Below are 20,610 nucleotides of genomic sequence, written 5' to 3' on the forward strand. Positions count from 1 at the left end.
ATTCTCCGAGAAGCCCTCCTAGCTATTTTTTATGTACTCCTGTCAGATTTTCCTGTTTAGTCACACTGATCTCATGTTTTTCACTTTAAAGTAAGTGGCTGGAGTAGTTTAAAGATAGTAAGGAGAAAATTGTAATTTGATGTTTCTTCTACATTCAGTTCCTGTACAGCAGACAAAGTCCGTGCAAGTATGGTCCTTTCTAGGAACTCCCTTTGCATTCAGTATTGCTGAGGATCAAATAATCTGAATCCACCTGATATTTTGCAGTGACAAACACCCACCTCCTCTTGTTTCTGGACTGGCTTATTAAGAAAATCTTTGAGAACAGGTATTTTATCTGGCTTTCTTTCTCTCTGGATCCTGATTGATTTTCCTGAGCACCCTAGTGGGTCTTGCCTCTTTTATCACCAGCAGCCCTTATTACAGTTCTCCTAGTCCTGGGCTGCCCTAGATTCCCTCTGGAAAGTTGCCTTTATCCACTTAGAGATTATGCTCAACACAAGGATACATCAGTACACACTCCGTCTATGCTGAGTTACTTTTGCGCCATTTGGACCTTCAGGAGAAATGATGTAAGGTGTCGGGTTGGACCTTGTCATGGTACCTTTGGGTTTTTTTGTGTATTTGGTATGTCTTTTTTCATGGAAGGTCTGAAGTGTAATGAAATGCTGCAGCATGGAATGTGGCAGTGCTGTGTTTGGTTTTGCTGGTGAGGAAAGCTGCAGAGGCTTCATCTTTGCTGTGTTAAGCTGTAGTTCTGTGGATAGTCAGAGTGCACCTGTCCTCTGGTCTGATAGCGTTTTCTAGCGCTAGCACACAAGCCTGCTGTCAGTTTCCTACGCAGTGCCTCCAGAAGCTGATAACCTCTTTGCAGAGGACATGTTCTCATACTTAACCAGGGCAGGCACCTACATGATCAAATATAAACAACTTTTTCTCAATTTGTTATAGTAGCTGATATTTAGGTGTGCCTGTATTTTCTAATGGTAACAGATAGAAGATAATTATGGCGTATAATGATGCAAGTTGTTTTCAAACAGGTATGTATGCATACTGTTCACACTCAAGTTCAAACTGATTTCATGCAGATAAGGTGAGAAATTAAAATTGTCTGACTGTTCTGGCAATGATAAAGATTGAGGCTTGTATCAGGACTTCACTTCCCTTGGTGTAAATCAGACCAGAATCACTGCTTTCAAAAAGCTGCTGTGGAATGACACAGGGCAGCTCCGGCATTCTCCTTTCCCATAACACGTGAGAGGGCAGCTCCTTGTACACCATGTTTCCCCTTCATTTTCCCATCTCTGTTTTGTGGCCTCCAGAAATTGTATGCTGAATGCATGACTCCCATGATGGGTGTTTGGGGTGTGAATTCCCACACACACAGGCAGGGTTGCAGAGCCTCCATATGCTACAGAGGAGACACCCCAACATTCTCTCCTTTAGGAAAGAAAATGTGAAAAAAGTGCAGTGAAATCTCTGCTGCGCAGTTCTCTCAGCCTGGAAAGTCTCTATGCATTGCCCTCCCTGCTTCCCACTCACTGTCCAGAGTACTTCAAAGCCTCGTGTGTTTTTTGTAGTTCTGCTGTAAAGTCTCTCTCAAGCCTTCTGTGGTGCTTGGTGCTAGGAGTGGGTGCTAACAAGACTATGGCATAGGTGCAAAAGGATTTGCTGTTTGGATTGCATCTCTCACCATACCTTGGCTGAACAGAGGCTCTTCAGAGGAATGTGTGGTAAAAACCCCGTAATGCAAATTCTGTAGTCATGAGTAGAAAAGGGGTGGGATGGGGGAGAAAATTTCAACTAAAATCAAGCCGTTGAATCTGTGGTTGACTCTTGCCTTGGAGCAACAGGGCCAGTTGCCAGCTTTATTGCCTCTGTGGGGCCTGGAAAGGTCTCCTGCTTTGACTTGGTAAGGTTTTGCTCTTGTCTTGGTGTCTGATGATTCTACATACAAATTCTGAACAAGGATTTGCCTCCCATATACATTTTACACTGCCTGTCTGGGTTATCTGTGGATAACAGTCTTCTTTGTTCGTAGAAATGAATGATTTTTCATGAATGTTACTGAAGTCGTTGCCTGAATATTATCTGTTAGTTTTACTTGATGTTATCTTCCCACAGCCTGTTTCTACCCTCTATTCTGCCATATTAACAGCAGCCTCAGTGAAGAAATACTTCTTGAGTATGTGGCTCAGCTAGTTTTTGGTTCATTTATGTTTGCTAGCTTGAGTTATTTTGCAGTGCTCAGACAATAATGGAGCCGTATCATAGCATTTTCAACAAGATTGATCTCCACAAGCTGCCTTTTCACAACACTCAAGTGCATTAATATTGTTCTCTATAAGACTTTAATTAGAGCAGTGGCTGTGATCATTTTAGGAGAGGCGTGGGCTTCCCCACCATCTCCTTTCTCCCTTCCTTTTGTGATGAACTGTTGTACCTCACTGTTTTTTATTTGCTTTGGAATTTGCCTGAGTGAGGATTGTGATGTGAGGGGGTACCTATCTCCTGCCCTTGTGCTGGGAAGTTTGTTGGAGGCAAGTTGAAGAGAGGAGGCAGGGGAGAACTGAACTTCACAAAATCACTAAGGTCACCAAGACAATCTCTGTTCTTTGTGTGCAGGAAATGAGATATTAATCTTTTCCCAGTGCTGCTTTGCATAAGGTCCATTCCAGAGGGCTATGTTTGTTTTAATTTCTCTAATTACTGATAGTGTGCTGATTATACTGCTACAGATTTGATGTGAATAGCTATATTAATGGGATCAAAAATGAGGGGAAGTCTGCCATGGAAATTAAAGAGGTGAACAGCAACTGGGGGACAGGAGGAAAGCCGAGAGTTTAATCTGTACCCTGGTACTGCTGAGCCCTACTTTTCTTTTTCTGGAGCTTAATCGTTCTTCCCTGGCAGCAGTTAGAGTATGCAAGCTACAGAGCTGATCAAAATCCCCAAATGTTTTAATTGTGTATCCAAAGCCATACAGTCCATTAGGGTCTCTGATTTCCTTCCTCTTTCCTGTGTCAGATCCTGTAACTATGGGTGCTCTCTTTGACTTTTTTTAGCCAGCACACAAAACATTGATGAATGCTGCATACATCTTCCTTCCCTTTCCTCTTCACCTGACTTGCTTCCCTAATGGTTAACTTGCCTGCTTTCTTGCTGTCAGCCCTTGTGCAAATCTTTGGCTGGTTTGCTGGCATAGCCCTTTTGAGTGCCCAGATATCAAGGACACTCTGAGGCACTCCTGCAAAGACTTCCTTCCCACCAATAACTCTCTCCTCCAAGGCCATTTTTTCCCTCTGCCTTATGCAAGGTACCTATGCCGAAGAGGAATCACAGTAGCCTAACCAATCCCCCTGACCTTATTTTCAGGCTTCCCCTAGCTCCAGGTCCCTAGGCATGTCTTTCCATTTTTCCTTTTCTAGATGTGCTCACTGAAAGAGATGGAAATCCTGGTGGTCTGTCTCTGCAGGGCTGAACATCCTCTGTGTTTTAGGGTCTATGGTTTTGTGTACAGAACATCACCTTCCACAGTCCTGAGAGCTATAGCCATACTTTTCAAACCTGGATTTGCACAAGTCAAGAATGAGCTACTCCAGCATTTTTTAAGCCAGTGCAGGGGAACCTTAGGCCTTCCCAAAATCAAGTTGGGCACCGAAACCTCTGCACACCTGCTAGTGCTGCCTTTTCTGAGCATATATTCCACAGGTAAGGAACTGGAGTGGGGTGATATGATGATATCCAGGTAGCTGGAAGCTTCCCTGCAAAGCAGCATCCCACTGTTACTGTCCTGTGAGTAGGGACAAACTGTGAGGCTACTACTGGAAATTTTCTGCCTTTTTACTTCCAATTCTTGGCCCCCAGTAGACTGCACCTAGTGCTACTACTCATGGGAAGCCTTGGCCATCTGGAGAAACCAGGATAAACAAGAAATGCAACAAGATGGGCATCAAGTGACACAGATGGACCCTGGCTGGCAAAGCCATGTCATCTTTCACTCTTGGTCAACTTGCCCTGTGTAGCATCATTGCACACAGTGTAGGAATAGGCTCTTACATACTGACAAGACATCTGGCTTTTATATCCAGTGTAGGGTATTTGATGTCAGTGGCTCACTGTCCAGATGGATATCGGTGATGAGTAGTGTCCCTCAGGAGTCAGTACTGGAACTTTTGCTCTTTAACATCTTCATCAGTGACAGTGAGATTGAGTGCACCCTCAGCAAGTTTGTGGATGACACTAAGCTGTGTGGTGTGGTTGACATGCCTAAGGGACAGGATGTCATTTAAAGAGAAGCTATTGAGGGGTAGGAAGGGGTCAGACTCTTTAGCAAGTTCTAGTGTGAATGGACGAGGGAAGTGATTTCAAACAAAAAGAGGAGAGATTTAGATTGGACATAGAATCATAGAATGGCCTGGGTTGAAAAGGACCTCAAAGATGATCGAGTTTTAACCCCCCTGCTGAGTGCAGGGTTGGCTACCAATAGACCAGGCTGCCCAGAGCCACATCCAGCCTTGCCTGGAATGCCTCCAGGGACAGGGCATCCACAACTTCCTTGGGCAACCTGTTCCAGTGTGTCACCACCCTCTGAGCAAAAAACTCCCTCCTAATATCTAACTTAAATCTCCCCTGTCTCAGCTTAAAACCATTCCCCCTTGTCCTATTGCTATCCACCCTCATGAACAATCATTCCCCCTCCTGTTTATATGCTCCCTTCAAGTATTGGAAGGCCACAATGAGGTCTCCCCGGAGCCTTCTCTTCTCCAGACTAAACAAGCCTGGCTCCCTCAACCTTTCCTCATAGGAGAGGTGCTCCAGCCCTCTGATCATCTTGGTGGCCCTCCTCTGAACTTGTTCCAAGAGCTCAGCATCTTTCTTGTGCTGGGGGCCCCAGGCCTGGATGCAGTACTCCAGATGGGGCCTCACAAGAATCAAGGAGAGGGGGATAATCACCTCCCTCTCCCTGCTGGCCACTCCTATTTTAATGCAGCCCAGAACATAGCTGGCCTTCTTGGCTGCCAGTTCACACTGCTGGCTCATGTCCATCTTCTCATCCACCAGAACCCCCAAGTCTCTCTCTGCAGGGCTGCTGTCAAGGAGTTCTTCCCCCAGTTTCTATAAATATCTGGGATTGTCCCAGCCCAAGGGCAGCACCTTGCATTTGGCCTTGTTGAACCTCGTTAGGTTCACATTGGCCCACTTCTCCAACCTGTCCAGGTCCCTCTGGATGGCTTCCCTTCCTTCCAGTGTATTGACTGCACCACTCAGCTTGCTGTCATGTGCAAACTTGCTGAGGGTGCACTCAATTCCATTGTCTATGTCATTGAAAAAGATGTTGAAGAGCACCGGTCCCAAGACTGACCCTTGGGGGACACCACTTGTGACCGGCCTCCACCCTGACGTAGAACCATTGATCACAACCCTTTGGCTTCACCCATGTGAAGCCATGCTGGCTGTCTCAGATCACGTCTTTGCCTCGTATGTGCCTTAACATGTATTCTAGGAGGATGTGCTCCGTGATCTTCCCAGGCACAGAGGTGAGGTTCACTGGCTTGTAGTTCCCCGGGTCATCCTTTCTCCCTTTCTTAAAAATGGGAGTAATGTTTTCCTTTCTCCAGAAGAGAAGAAGGTTTTTTTACAGTAAGAGTGGTGAGGCACTGGAACAAGTTGCCTGAAGAGGTGGGTGAAGCCTTGTCTCTGGAGACATTCAAGGTCATGCTGGACAGGGCTCTAAGCAACCTGATCTAGCTGTAGATGTCCTTGTTCATTGTCGGGGAGTTGGACTGGATGATCTTTAAAGGTCCCTTCCAACTCAAAAGATTCTGTGATTCAATTCTTCAAACTGAATTCCATGTGTAATGGCTTTGGGAGTCTGATCAGCTGTTATATACACTTCTGCTAGGTAGTCATGATCAATGTATCTTACAAGTTACCTTACTTTTTTAGACAGGATGGTTTGACCTAAGGTTTTCTCAGTCCCTAGGTATTCAGTATTTTGTCCTTTTTTAGTACAAAAAGAACAAAACTGTGGCTTGTCTTGGTTCTTAAGGACCAAGATATTTAATCTGTCCCTACTAGATGGGGCAGAAAAGCATGCCATAGTTTCAGCAGACCTAGGTGGCTGTCTAGATGGCACTGCTGGAGCACCAGGCATGACAGCAAACTCTGGGGAGGGTCCCTGTGAAGGCTGATCTAACGCATTTCTTCAATTTCCATAGTCAAGGTGAATTTTCATGGTGAAACTTTGATAGAATCATAGAATCTTTTGAGTTGAAAGGGACCTTTAAAGGTCATCCAGTCCAACTCCTCTGTCATTAACAGGGACATCTACAGCTAGATCAGGTTTCTCAGAGCCTGGTCCAGCCTGACCTTGAATGTCTCCAGGGATGGGGCATCCACCACCTCCCTGGCCAACCTGTGCCAGTGCTTCACCACCCTTATTGTAAAAAACTATTTTCTTATATCTGATCTAAATCTCCCCTCTTTTAGTTTTAAACCATTTCCTTATGTTCTGTTACAACAGACCCTGCTAAAGAGTCTGTCCCCTTCTTTCTTATAGCTCCTGCTTTTAGATACTGAAAGGGATACTTTCTTGACTCACTGTGAATTGAAGAAAGCCTTTCCAAAACTGTGACAACAATCAATATGCCTACTGTTTTATCCAATTAATTACTGCTACTGGCAAAATATTAGGAAACTGCTATTTTGAAGTTATTTGTAGATACTTGCTGTTTTGGGGCTAAGCATTTGGTCCCTTGTGAGCTTAAATTTTTCTGGAGTCCTGTGGCAGGCAGTGGATCTGGAACACAGTAATGCCAAGTTCCTTCCTAACACTCATCACTAATAGTTTCAAAGGACCACATCAAAAGTATATTAACTTAACCTCTTTTACCAGTAGACCAAACTGCATCAAGGCTTTTTACTCACAAACGCACAATAAGGTTCATCCCAGTTCTGCTACTTGTCCCGCCTCCCAGGCTGCTGCTTGAACAACCCTACTGTTGAACCGTTTTGTCTATTCTTGGCCTTAATGCAAAGGGAAATATTTAACTGACCAATTATAAAACTTGTTCAGAAAAATTTCTAGTACCAGTGTGTCTGGTTGCATAACCTTGCAAGCATAAGATACCAACCATATTTTGTTTGATGGATCATATAGGAAAAGTTCTAGAGTTATGTAGATGAAAAATCATTCTCAAAGAAATCCTATTTTAGGGATATGAACACAACAGATACCTCTAGGAAGTGTGATTCTGAAGAGACTCAAAAAGACTGGAGAAGCAACTGTGACCTTCTGCTTTCACACTCCTGGGGAGGCAGGGTGCTGTGTGTGATTGGAGCATGGAGCTATGGTAAGCTGAAGAACTGGAACGATGTTTGCATTGTACTGCAAACAGGGAAGAACTTCAGTTTTTCCACAAGCCCAGTGACTTGACCTCCCTGTGACTTTTCTCTTTCACAGCTTTTGGAAATCTGGCCAGGATGGTTACAAGGATCACTCTTTCAGGATGCATTTGTTAGGTCTCTTGCCCTTGGGAGGCACATGCAGTCCTGTTTCAAGACAGCTCTACTCTGAAATTACTTAGCTCGTTTGAGCTTTGCTCTTTGTGTAACTCAGGTTGCCCGTGTGTCTAATAAAAAGACTTACCCAATATCTGCAGATTGCTTTGATATTTGGGTTAAAGGTGCTGGAAAAAATGAAGAATTTGCAATAGAGGACGTATCAAAGACATGTGTGAGAGAAGGAGAGATAATTCTCCTTTGTGCCTTGTAAAATGTTTTCTGCAAATATTACCAATTCACGCATGGACATCTAAAATGTATAGGAAAAATAACTGGCACAAAATGAGTGAGTTTGCATTTTCACAACTTCTTTGTGTTTCCTACTGTCCTTTTCTTACGAATGCTAGGAAGCAATTATTGCTGTATATTGACTTGTAACACTAAATCTCCATGCAACTGTCTTGGTATAAATATGGTTCCTGTATGCCTTTAGTAGATTAATCATTGCTGAGAGAAAGGCAGTGTATTCTGCATACATTGTATCTTGGTACAGCAGCTCCTGAAAGTTGCAAGAAATGCACTGGATTCTGGATTTGGTTTTGTCTGCTGATTTGACTTTCTTCCTGCTGTTAGCCAGTGAGAAGACCCCTTGAAGCCACTTAGCACTTGTCTTTGCAGTGGTGATTCCATATTACTGTGAGCATGAAGTGGGACCTGATATCAGTCTGCACCTTACATTTGGGGGGAAAAGGGCTTCAGGTCTCCCATATGTCCTCTTGAACTTGTTTGCAGAGGCAGGCATTTGTGTGGCTGTTTCAAAAATGTTCCTCTTTTTATAAATATCTCGTTCAATAAACAAGGTGCTGCAGTGTTGTTCAATTATCTGAGCTGTGGCTTGGAGCAGGAAATGCTAGAAAGTGTGTAGTCTTGTTGCTCATTGCTAGCATGTGCACCACGGAAGGGGCACATTTTCTGCGAGGCTAAAGAACATGCTCCATGCTGGAGTTGGACTTCAAGGGAACATGAGGCATAGAGTCACTGTTCTGGGTCACAGAAAGCCTATAGTACAGTGGTAGAAGTCCAGACGCTTAAGTGAGACTAGTGCTTCTCCTGAGCTCCTCAGTAGCTACGCGATAGCAGCACCATATGTCAGGCTGAGCTGGGCTTGGTTTGAAGCATTGATGGGGAAAGACCCTCTAGGTGCTCTATGGCCCATTTCATCTGCATAGAGAGTTTTCTGCTTTAGTATATTTGTTATTTACATTGTACAAATCTCTCCTTTACTGGCAGTGTGGGCGCTAATGGTACGTTGTAGGGGTGCCTTTATTAGTGTCAGTCCAATTCCCTGTCCCACAGCTGTGATAATGTTGTGGTTTGTAATGTCCTTCTGTTACTCTAACACTAGGTTTGTCTTTTCTATTTGCCAGAAATCAGGTTGAGGGTAGGGATTCACACCTATACTGTCCTGCACACAGAAGCAAAGACAGCTCCTTTTGCTTCTGTAGGTGTGTGGTCATAAATCCAGGCTGTTTGCACTGCCATCATTGAATGTCAGCAGCCCAATTCTGGAATGTAACCTACACTGCCTTCTAAGAAGCATATGATTATGATTTTTTTATGCTTCTACAAAACTGTGCCTATGTTTATTTATGAAGAGTATAATTTGTATTGTGAGTGAAGATCATACTCAGAATACAGAAGAGTTTTCCCATTAGATTGGATGAAATTTCAGTCTTAAATTTTTGGCATGTATTTTCAGAAATAAACTAAATGATGATAATTATGAACCTAGTACAACATTGGCAAATTGCTCTTTACTCACTTGTCCTTGCTTAGCTGCTTTCTGTATGCTGGTTTACTTAGTTGGTTGGAAGTTTAACTACTTCAAAGAAAGTGCTAAACTGCATTACTCACTGGTAAATAGAGTGCTTTATAGTGACAGAGCATGGTTTTGTGCAGCAAAATCAAAACTAATGTCTTTAAAATGCTCTGAAGTCATAAAGAGTTAAATACTTAAGAAACATGCTCAGATCTCTGTTAGCATAAGATTAAGTATTTTCAGCGGTCTCTGTAGCAGTATGCACACATGTATAATGAAATTACTGTCATATTTTCACCAACACAAAACCCACTCGGGCTACCCACTTCTGTGTCACTTCTCTTTCCTCCCTCAGCAAATTTCTGAGAAAACCCTTGGAAACTTCTTGGTCCTCCAGAAAATTAAAACTGTGGTGTCAAAGCTGCTTGGTTGCTGGTACAGTTTCAGCTTTGGAGCAGGCAGGCCTCCGGCTGTGATCTGTTGCAGGCTTGATGCTGTGGCCTGATGCCACTGGCCCCCATCATGCATACCTCCTTCTTTCCTCCCATTTCCTCAACTCCTGCCTTGGATTCACATCTCTGTTCCAAAGTTCACGTTGTCGTCTCTCTTTCTCTCCCCCCCCCCTGCTTCTTTTTAACAGCAAGAGAGAATTTCTTACACACCTCCAGCCAGCCCAGTACCAAATTACGCTTCCTCGTCACCATTACATGTCCCAGTGCCTCGAGCAATCAGGATGGAGGAAGACACGATCAGACTGCCAGCACATCTGCGTGAGTGTCGCTTCCTGGAACTGAGGAGGGTGCAGGGCAGGGTGAGGGGAGGATTCTTATTTTTATTTTTATGGAAGATACGTGGGGAAGTACCCTGGCTTTAGAATTTTCTTTAAAGCTCTTGCTGGTTTTATTTTCAGTATATTATTTTTAAACAACTCAGATCGTTATTTTACTTCCCCACCATGACCACCTATCAAGGATTTGGCTTCTCTCTCTTGACAGGGAAAAATGTGGAGGTTTTATTTTGTCAGGAAGCAGTATGTATCTGTCCGTGTTTTAGGAATTGCTCACTGATTTGCTGTGGCACAAAGTCAGTTTCACAAACTGTGGTAAGTGGAGTGCATTTTTTCAGTGGGTATTTTTCCAGTTGTTGGGAGTCTCAGTAGTAAGTACTCACGGAACCCAAGCACTCAGCTACTACTCTGACAGAGGCAGTGATGAAGAAGGAGGAAAGGGCTAATCTGTACACGAAAGGGTAGTGCAAAGAAGGAAGGGCACATCACTGACTTTGGAACAAAAACTGGAGCTGGGATCAAGGTGAGAGCCGGACGCTTCCTTGCTGAAATGATTTAATGTTTGAGGAATAAGAAAGGCGAAGGGCTGTTTACCCAGGAGAGGTGAATTAGTGAGATAGGATGAGGATTAGGAAAAGTGGAATTTTCCTTTTTAGGGAGGAAGCAGTTCTGATGTAAATCGAGAGATTGTAAGAAAACTTTTATCAGGTGTCACATTCCTGGAGTACTTGAGCAAAAAGCAGCAACAGGGGCCAGTGGCAAATATAACTTAGTACGTTGCCATCTGATAAATGTATTTGGGATTTTGGAAAAGGAATGGCCTCCTGAGGTAGTCTTTCTATTTTTAAAAAAAAAAAAAAAAAAGGAAAAAAAGAGTTCTCATTCCTGTCCTCAGCTGTTTTCAAAGCATGCCCGTTTTCTTGATGCAAACTGTTCTCCCAGCACTTCAGTAATCCTGTGCTCACACCCTTGCTGGCCAGTGAGTTGCCCTGCTCCAAGATTGCTCAATGCCCACGCCTCTTTTTGCACAGTCCTGGTTTTGTTGCCTGTGCTGCAGCATAACCCAGGTTGTACTCTTGATGGGCAGGAATGTGAGCTGACACTGCACCTTTCTTTGTGGGTCTGGCTACTGCCTGAGTAGCCAGACTTCTGAGCTCCCTGAGTGTTCTTGCCTTTGCCTGTGGATGCTGCCCTGTTTCCCCAGCCTTGGGAGGACTTGCTGGTGCACTTATAGTCAGTTTTGAAGCTTATGCCCAAAATGTAGAGAAAAAAAGCCAACACAGAACAGCTCTTCTCTCCACTGTGACTTTTTGCCCCTGAGATTTTTTCTTCCCTTTGTTGTGTTATTTAGTGGTATTTAATTCTGGTTTGAGAACTGCCATCTGTCCTCTCCACAGCTAGGATCATGTCTGGCTTTCAAATTTTACTGCCTTCCCACCTGGGTTTAACAGATACACAACATAGAAAGGCAGAGACCCTAGATGCTGAACAGGTGGGGCATTGTTTACTACCAGCTTCCTTCTCATCAGCTAGCCAGCATGCTAGGTAAAGTGTGAAGCTTAAAAGATTTCCTTTCATTCAAAACTTTCTGTCCAGTGTTTTGGGTGTGATTAAACCTTTTGCCTTGATTTTTATTTTTTTTTTCAATTTGAAAATTTTAAAACTTTTAAGGAGGCTTTTGTCCCATTAATATTTCCACACCAGTCTGACTTTCTGTAGTATAAAAACACAGAAGATTAATTATTAAACATCTGTGGAATATTCTTTGACGAAGTCAGTGTCTCAGATCAAAACCAATGTGAAGCATGTTTACATAGCCTTTCTAGTAGCCTTACTAGTCCATAGCAATACAGTATTTTTAGCTCAGTATGCAGTAATTATTGACCCAAGCACTCACATTCAGAATCACTGTTTAGAGTGTGTAGATTCATAACAAGGTCAGAAGGGACCATTATGAATTTCTAAAATGATCTCTGGTATTACTCGGGTTACGGAACATCACTCAGTAGCCTCTGTGTTTTAAGTTCAGTAACTGTTTGAGCTGTACCATGTTATAGAGAAAGATTTCGCCATGTAAAGACTTAAGGGACAGGAAGGATATAAGGTTTCTGCATAAGTTCTTTCAATGCTTAAAATGCATAATTATCCTCCCTATTTCCTCTTCTTTTTTTTTTTTTTAAAGTGCCCTATTTATAGTTTGAATTAGTCAAGCTCATTTTCAAACTACTGGATCTCATTATTGCCTTTCCTGCTAAATATTGCCAAAAGACTACACTTGATCATAGGTGCTTTTGGATAAAATCACTTTTTAAACTTTTCTTGGCTAAATTGATTAGGATGAGAGGTTCTTTATCTTCCTCTACAGTTTGTAGATTACAGATTGTGTTTGTATCATTTCCTGTGAACTGTTTCCCCACCTAAGACATCCGTAAGGTGAGGACTTCAGACATCAAGATCATATTCCAGAAGCAGTCTTCCTCATGCCAGGTATAGAAATAGCTTAGTGTCTTTTGGATCTTGAGTCATGAGGTTCAAGAGCTATGGGATTTTGCAGTTCCTGCATGTACCCTTCTCACTTTTTAGAGTTATCTGAGACACAGTTTTTGTCACAAATCTGAACTACTGGAAAATGCAAAGTATCCGAGTTCTATTTTAGACTGTGCTACTTTGTGTGAAGATTGGATCTATATTCACAAAGTCAGAGGGTTTTTTAAATCTGAGATTTTGTTTGGTTGCAGCCTTATTTTTGTTTTTATTGATTAGGTGAAGCATAATAACCTCCCTCAACCCTCACCCTAGTGCAACAGTGAGATATTATGTCTCCAGCCATGCACAGAACTGGTAGCTGAGCGGGACTCCATTTCCTCTGTTTTCTATGACATTGTGATGACATTTACCAAAACAAAGACAGATTTCAGTCCTAGACTGTGAATTATCCTTTCTGCCAACTTGCAAGTTCAAGAACTGTGCTACAGGTACCACTGAAAGCAGCAATTGGCCCACACACTGCTTTTGTTCCAGTGGCAATGCAGTAGGAGAAAGGAGAACAAGAGAGAAACAGATGAAACATGAAGTACACTTTGTGGATTCAGACAGTATTTTATGCCTTCCTATTAGAAATTTCATTGTTTCTAATGTTTAAGAGCACTTTAAAGGTGCTAATACCCAATAGAATCAGACTATTAGTAGAGCAGTTTCCTTTGCAATAAATTATTCTTCAATGTTTGGTGTGGAAATGATTCTTAGCTATGCTGAGCATATTTGATCCAGAGACTGGAGAAAGGAGAACTGCAAAGTTTAGAAGAGTGGAATGCAGATCCATCAGTGCTACAAGTATACAGAGTATTCTTTCTTCACCTTGGTCAGCACAGATAGAAATATATAAAGAACCATTCCCAGGTTTAATGTGAAGACACTTTTCCCATTTTCACACATTCTTCGCTGTTTTAATTAGCTGTTTTCTTACCAGCCTGCTATACTCCTGTGGTATAGAACTACAATGTAATCAGTCTTAACAGCGAAGCTTTAGGATAGTGAGGATGATTTTCTGATAGTGCACAATTTTATCTGATATTATACTTCTCTGTAAGTGACTTTTGACCCACACACATAAATGTGCTCATTTGCCTAATATCTACTTTTTTATCTATAAAATATGTATTGGGCGTGCTGTAAATAAACTATCAGTACAATGCTAGAGAATGTGTTTTCCTCTGTTTGAGATATGTAGTCAGAAAGTACAATGATATCCAGTTTGCACTTTGTCCCTAGTGTATATGCGTGGTAGCTTTGCAGCACGCCTGATCTCTACTAGACTACACTGATGTCAGATAGAAAATGTATTTGGACAATGGAGTGGTTTACAAAGGATTCCAGCAATTTCAGTTCTTGTACAAGGCTCTGCCCTTCATGCCTTCTGTGACCTTTGACATCTTGATTTTGTTTCCCAACTCTAAAATGAAAAAATTGTGCATAGATTTTTTTGAAGTTGTAAATATTAATAAAATGATAATAAAGAATACTGTGAAAGATGGAAACTATGAAACTATTTGCATACCCCCTATCTACGAGGAAGCTTACTCCATGTTACTATGGAGAGAAAGTTCTTTATTTTTCTTTTGTATTAAAAACAACTTTTTTTTGTCTGATTCAATGACATTAGTTATTCATTTTATGCTCTGGCCAATACCTTGTGGTAAAAAACTCTTGGAACTGGAAAGAGGGTACTTCATGTAAGATACTGATATGTCTATTAAAATGCACTGAATCAGTGAGTAAACAGTTTTTCTTGTTTTGTAATACACAAAATGAAAATAAGGTGTTTTGCCTTCTACAACGGAAACTGTAATTACATGCTTGCAGGCTTCATGATTTTGTCTCTCTGAACGTAAGACTTCTTCAAGAAGAGACACAGAAACATCAGTGATGGAAAAGGACTTGTTGCATGCTCTAATCTGTGCCCTTGCCTGTGAAGCAGCATTCCCCTGTGCACATATCTGTCAGTTTGCACTGTCTGATTTTTATCTCTAAAGGGCATCTTCCCTTGGGAGCACATATGTGTTTGTTTAGGGAGATGGACATTATCTCATGGGCAAAGATTTCACAGTGTTCTCTCTTTATACAGGCATGAACAAGAGTTCGTTTCTTCCTCTGAACTAATTACTCATTTTTTTTCTTTGCTGTTGGCATCCTTCATGCGCCTGCAGCCCATTGTCATAGCAAAGCACGTTGCACATACTTTTCTGTACACACAAACCAATTATTCTTGGCAGCAACTAACTTTTCTTGTTCTTGCTTTTCTCTGAGCCTGCACTGATATTCAGAGTAAAAAGACACACTCCAGATGCCACGATACATACATCACTTTGTGCTGTCATTTTCTTGACTGCGCTCATTTCTGGGTGAGTGGTGGTGGAGAAAGATGGGGACCTGTTTGTAAAATTCTTTGAGTACTCCTTCCTTCAACTATGAACTTGGGTTCTGGTCTTTGGTTTTCCCGTCTGGGATACGTTCCAGGCTACAGATGATTTTGATGAACCTCAGTGCATATAGATCTGGTCATATGCTGCTAGTCTGATCACATTTTTTATCTTAACATATCTGCGTTCCTTTGAACTGCTGTCCCACTGCCTTCATTAAGGAGGACTGAAGGGAAATTTGCTTAATTTTCTGCAATGATTGTGTTAAAGGCTTTAAGTTTTTAGTGACTGCTTCCTAGGAATCCTTCTGCATGCTTTTTATACTGGTATTTTATACTCTTGATTCAGTGGAAAGCAGTGTAGTGCCTCTGTATTGGTTCTCCATCTTTGTGACCTATACCACATTCTGTAAACAGGCCCTCTGTGTAACCCTTAAGACAGGACATGAGTAGAAGGGCAGGTCGAGCTGCTGAAGGGCTTTCAGTAAGGAGTTTCTTTAAACTAAAGCTTTATCAGACCCGAAAGTAAATGTATTGTGAGTTTCTTTCTCATTATCAGACATTGTTGCTTATATGCATCATTTGTGTTTTAAGGGCACCAGTTTTCTTTCCTATAAATGAATACAGGAAACAATTAAGGAGGAAACAATAACATTGTCAGGGTTGCCAAGGATCCATTTTTTCTGCATAGTGTCTATTAATTATGCTACTCCTTTTATTAATCCTTTGGTACCTGTTAATTATTCAACAATTTTGGCTAGCAGCTGGAAAAGCCACTTTGAAGCATTAGACATATTATTATTTAGTTACTAGAATATTCAGTGCATTGAACTGAAAGTATGTAGTGAAACTGGAAAAAAAGCCCTTCACCCTAAGCCACATTTAGAGCACCAAGCAATAAAAATATTTACTTTGGAGGGATCTTCAGGGAACAAAACTGACTGACGCACATGCAGGAAAAATAAAATAAAAGCTGCATAAGATATAGAGACTGTGAGAGGTGGCCAGAATGTCAAATTAATGACTATGAGGCTAATCCACTGAAATGAATACTTAGATTCCCACTGATTTTAATGGGATATGAGCTGTCCTCTTTCTCAGATGATTGACTTCTTCCTCACCCCTCTTTGCTCTTTTCTGACAATATGGCCACTTAAACTTAATTCCTCCCTCTTACTGTCCTTCATATGCTTGCCTTTCCCTCTAATCTCCTTTTAATGCCATATTTTATTCTCTCTCTGTGTAGCCTGTCCTTTCCTAAGCAATCCAATTCCACTTCCAAAAAAAAAAAAAAAGAAAAAGAAAGCCTGAACAGTTGCACTATTCTGCACTATTCACTACCACCTGACTGTTTGCAGTTCTTAATCTTCTTGCTGTTGCATCTTCTTCCACCATAGGCATTTCTTGCACATTTACATTGTGAGCTACTGAGAGCAGGGCCCAAACATTTAGTAATTATTTATGATTGTGAATTACATCTAGTTGTTATAATGAAAAGCGCGAATAAAGGAGATGTTGTTAATGCTTACCTTTACCTAAATGTTCAGTTTCCACCATGGCTCATCTGAATTTATCTCATCTACAGATTCTCATTGCCTTTCTAACAGCTGATATGGGAGGGAGGGGTCCCCAGTTAGTATTTTTGCTTCAGACCTTGCCACTAAAACAGAGGACGTATGCTAAAGCTTAGCAAAATGGAGTTCATCAATACAGCCAGCCAGTGACCTCTTGAGTGTGGTACAAAGCCTGTCCTGCCTCCTGAGCGTTCCTTGCTGTGAGTCTCCAGGTTGGCTTTGAGGCAACCATACGCTCAGGTAATTTGGGTAGGTTGGAAGCCCAGTCTCAGATTCACTCTTGAGCCATGTCTGGACACAGTACAAATGCAGCTATTCTAGACAGAAGAACTTTACATGGAATATGTTGGACTGCGGGACTAAAACCTCATTAGTGATCCAGCTGGGAAAATTGTAGCCTTTGCACCATGAAAATCATCATTTTCAATTTTCTGACATGATCGTTGTTTATTTCCTGGGGGGAACTGAGCTCATTGTCACAAGGTATACATCAAGGTGACTCAGGGCCTGTTTTGTTCTGTCACCCCAATGTAAACAGCGGTTGAGTTGAACCTTAAATCTGTTTGCTCTTTACTGCGGCCTAGTTACTGTGGCAGAGGCACCCAGATCAAATATGAAAAACGTTGTGAAGAGCCAGTGCCGTGAACTCATTTCTGCTTCTCCAGAGAGTGTTTTGGACTCAAGCACTTTTTTATTTATGTATGCACATAATATACACACACATTTTATTTTCCTGTGCATATATGTACACAAGCTGAGTTAGTGCAGCAGTTTCCTGCACTGACAGCCCCAGTGGAAGTGTGTGGATGAATTAGATCCTTCCTGTCCTGGTGGGAACTTGTAAAGCAGCTCTGAGGTGGGAATCTGAGACCTCTGCTTTGGGGCATGGAGAGCTTGTGGTATGAGGGTCTCAGTGGTACTCAGCCAATCTCTTGCACTCCTGAAAGGCTTCACTTAGGGGTTTTAAGTATTCAGAACACAGATTCACCTCTGTTCATTGGAGAAAGGGAGCAGTGTCACTTTAATGTGGGATTCGAGCTGGTCCCTTGTGGTTTTCCCCTGGAAAATATGGGGAGGAATAAGAAGCAAAAGCAGCAGGACATTTATGGCATTGCTGGATTTGAAGCATTTTTAGCTTTGTCTTAAAGGGATGCTGTCAGAATCAGTGATTCTAAAATTAGATTGCTTTTCTCTTTCCATCCCAAACGTGTCTATTTTTTTTCATTTTTGTTTTGTTACAAATCTTCTATGTTAATTTTCTTAAATAAAATTAATGTAAAGAGCCCAGTATTCTTAATAACCATACAGTTAAAGAAAGCACAGAAGAGAAACTGTGTTAAGCCATGACTAACAACTCTACAATAACAAATGGTTGTGTGGTGAGTGCCTTGCAACAAAACACAGAAATGACAGAAAACCCTGCAGAACCATCATAGCATGCATGCTGCACCCACTCCTTTAGTAAAAAACAGAGCTGAGCTTCTGAACGCTGGAAGAAAGCACACCTGTCCTGCACTTAGAGGGGCCACCAGGATGTGGTGTACCAGAATCTGGAGTACTGTGACCAGATGTGGAGTCCTTGGTATGGGAGAGACATAGACCTGTTGGAGTGCGTCCAGAAGAAGGCCACAAAAATGATCCAAGGGATGGAACACCTTTCCTACGAGGACAGGCTGAGAGAGCTGGGGCTGTTCAGCCTGGAGAAGAGAAGGCTCCAAGGTGATCTAATAGTGGCCTTTCAATATCTAAAGGGGAGCTACAGGAGAGAAGGGCACAGACTCTTTAGCAGGGTCTGTGGTGATAGAACAAGGAGAAATGGTTTCAAGCTTAAAGAGGGTAGATTTAGGTTAGATATAAAGAAAAAGTCTTTTACAGTGAGGATGGTGAGGCACTGGAACAGGTTGCCCAGTGATGCGTTTGATGCCTCATCTCTGGAGACTTTCAAGGCAAGGCTGGATCAGGCCCTGGTCAACCTGATCTAGCTGTGAATGTCCCTGTTCATTGCTGGGGAGTTGGACTAGATGACCTTTAAAGGTCCCTTCCAACTCTAAGGATTCTATGATTCTATGATGTATGAGGAGAAACCTACTGCTGTTCTAAGATACTAGGGATTAATGTAGTGGAGGCTATGTGCACACCCACTCACCCCTATACCAACTATTTTACATCCCTTCTGTTGATTTGGATTTCCTTCTATGCTACTTGCCCCTGTGCTGGCACTCCTGATACAAGCACAGCCTGATTAAACAGGCTTTTGTGCCTGATTTACAGCTCCTCATTTTATTGCTGGAGCAGAAGGACTCAGTGATGATTTGTAAGTTTACTGAAGACATTTTCGGTGAAGTGGTTCCATCCAGATTTGGAGGCCCAGTCTCCAATGCCTTAATTAGGAGTCTCTTCTTAAATAACTTCCCATAGGTATTTGGAAGGGGGAAGCACTTATTCATCAGCCATTCCTCTTCTGTGGGTTCTTGTGCAATGTCTGTCTTTTATGGGATGAATGTAGATGAATGAGTATGTTCACTGTTCACTTCTAGTGTAAACTTTGTTTTGTGCAAGGCATGCCCAGTGCAGGATTAGCAGGCTGCTGTTAATATAGCAGTGAACTTTGTTCAAGATCTTTAAGCTGTTTATATATTTAATAGGAATACAGTTGATGTTGGGAGATAATGAACAGTCACCTCTGATGGGCTTTCTACAGTTAAATAACTGGGATACTCAGCTCTAAATCTTTTCTAATGGATCTTTATCCGTAAAAAACATAACCTGGAAATAGCCATGAGCAGCCTCCTTTGCTTACTGCATGTGCCTGTGTTGTTTTGATCTCTGTATTCCTATGTCCTGCTGGAAAAAAAAAAAAAAAACCAACAACAGAAGTGTCCACTCTGTCCAGGTAGCAGGGTCAGGTAACTTTACAGCAATTATGCAGACCAAAAACTTAAATTAAGCTGCGACAAGTTAAAATGGAATGAACATCTTCAGTGATTAACCAGCACATCCTTCCTGCCTTGAGAGGCATGATGTGGGTTGTTCAGTGGAGAGACAGGATGAGGGACTCCTTCTGTGGCAAAGTGATGGGTGTTGATTTGGAGGCAGGGCAAGTCTACCTATTTGAAAGTTTACTGAGTGGACCCTTTTAGCTGCAGATAAATGCAAGTCTCACCGTTACTTACAGCCCTGTATTTTATGTGCTGCAAGAAACTGAACTTGTCTTCTGAGGGCAAACACACATTTCCTTTGTGGCCTTTGCCCTTTCTCAGTGCTATGACAGGCCGAGAGAATCATATCCCAAAAAGGACTTTTGGCTTCACATGCTGAAAAGAAGAGCAATGGTTTCACTGGGTTTTGGACTGCACACCACTGGGCATGCCCTTAGGTGGAAGTAGATAGAGTGAGATGGGGGCAAGATGTCAGTCAGGAGTGACTGAGGCTATCCTGCACACAGTGAAGGTGAAATAAACGTGATCTGAACAAACCAGTTGTAGTCAGCATCATGAGAGCCAGCTTTTTGCCAGGGTGATAAATTTTGCTAATGCTTTCTGTTGAGGATAAGTTCTAGGAACTTGCATGTTTCAGAAGAAAGTACTGTAATGCTGGTAATGAAATTGCACTGTTACAGTATCCTGCAGAAAAGGCTTGCTTTCTTAGTTTAATAATTATGTTCTCAGCATTATTTTATGTTTCTCTCAGGTATCTTAAAGCTTCTTCTTTGCAGAACAGAACTCCCAAAAGGAAAGGGACCTGGTCAAAGTATTGACTTATTATTTTAAACCCATCAGCAGGGAAAAAAAAGAAAGAATATTTTCGAAGGAAAATTTCCTTTTTGGGTTTTTGCATCTCTGAAAGAATTTCCGATGTAGGCAGACAGTGATTCCTAGCTACATGTTTCCTGATAAGGAAAGAACTCCAATAAATGCAGCTATAAATAGCTACCTTTTTATTTTTTAAAACGTAGAGAGACTTGTTTAGCCTTTCTTTCAAACTGCTGAAAGAAAGGGTCAGTATA

The 20,610-nt window shown here is 42.0% G+C and overlaps 1 protein-coding gene across 3 annotated transcripts in view; it reads left to right on the forward strand.

Moving 5' to 3' along the window:
* ETV6 (ETS variant 6) overlaps nucleotides 1-20,610 on the forward strand; it is a 132,580-nt gene that overhangs the window by 30,991 nt on the left and 80,979 nt on the right. Inside the window, exons 1-2 of one of the 3 annotated variants that reach the window (XM_021393463.1) lie at nucleotides 9,964-10,095; nucleotides 10,321-10,427. The exons of 1 other annotated variant lie outside the window; for it this stretch is intronic. Coding sequence is in view for 1 of the 2 variants with exons in the window: in XM_021393445.1 (XP_021249120.1) it covers nucleotides 9,966-10,095 (130 nt within the window). In the remaining variant the exon portion in view is untranslated. Of the gene's footprint in view, nucleotides 1-9,963; nucleotides 10,096-10,320; nucleotides 10,428-20,610 lie in introns of those variants that run through there. One more of the 3 variants, XM_021393445.1, reaches the window with a different exon arrangement.

The sequence above is a fragment of the Numida meleagris genome, chromosome 1 (genome assembly GCF_002078875.1).
Source record: "Numida meleagris isolate 19003 breed g44 Domestic line chromosome 1, NumMel1.0, whole genome shotgun sequence".
In the NCBI taxonomy this organism is placed as follows: Eukaryota; Metazoa; Chordata; class Aves; order Galliformes; family Numididae; genus Numida; species Numida meleagris.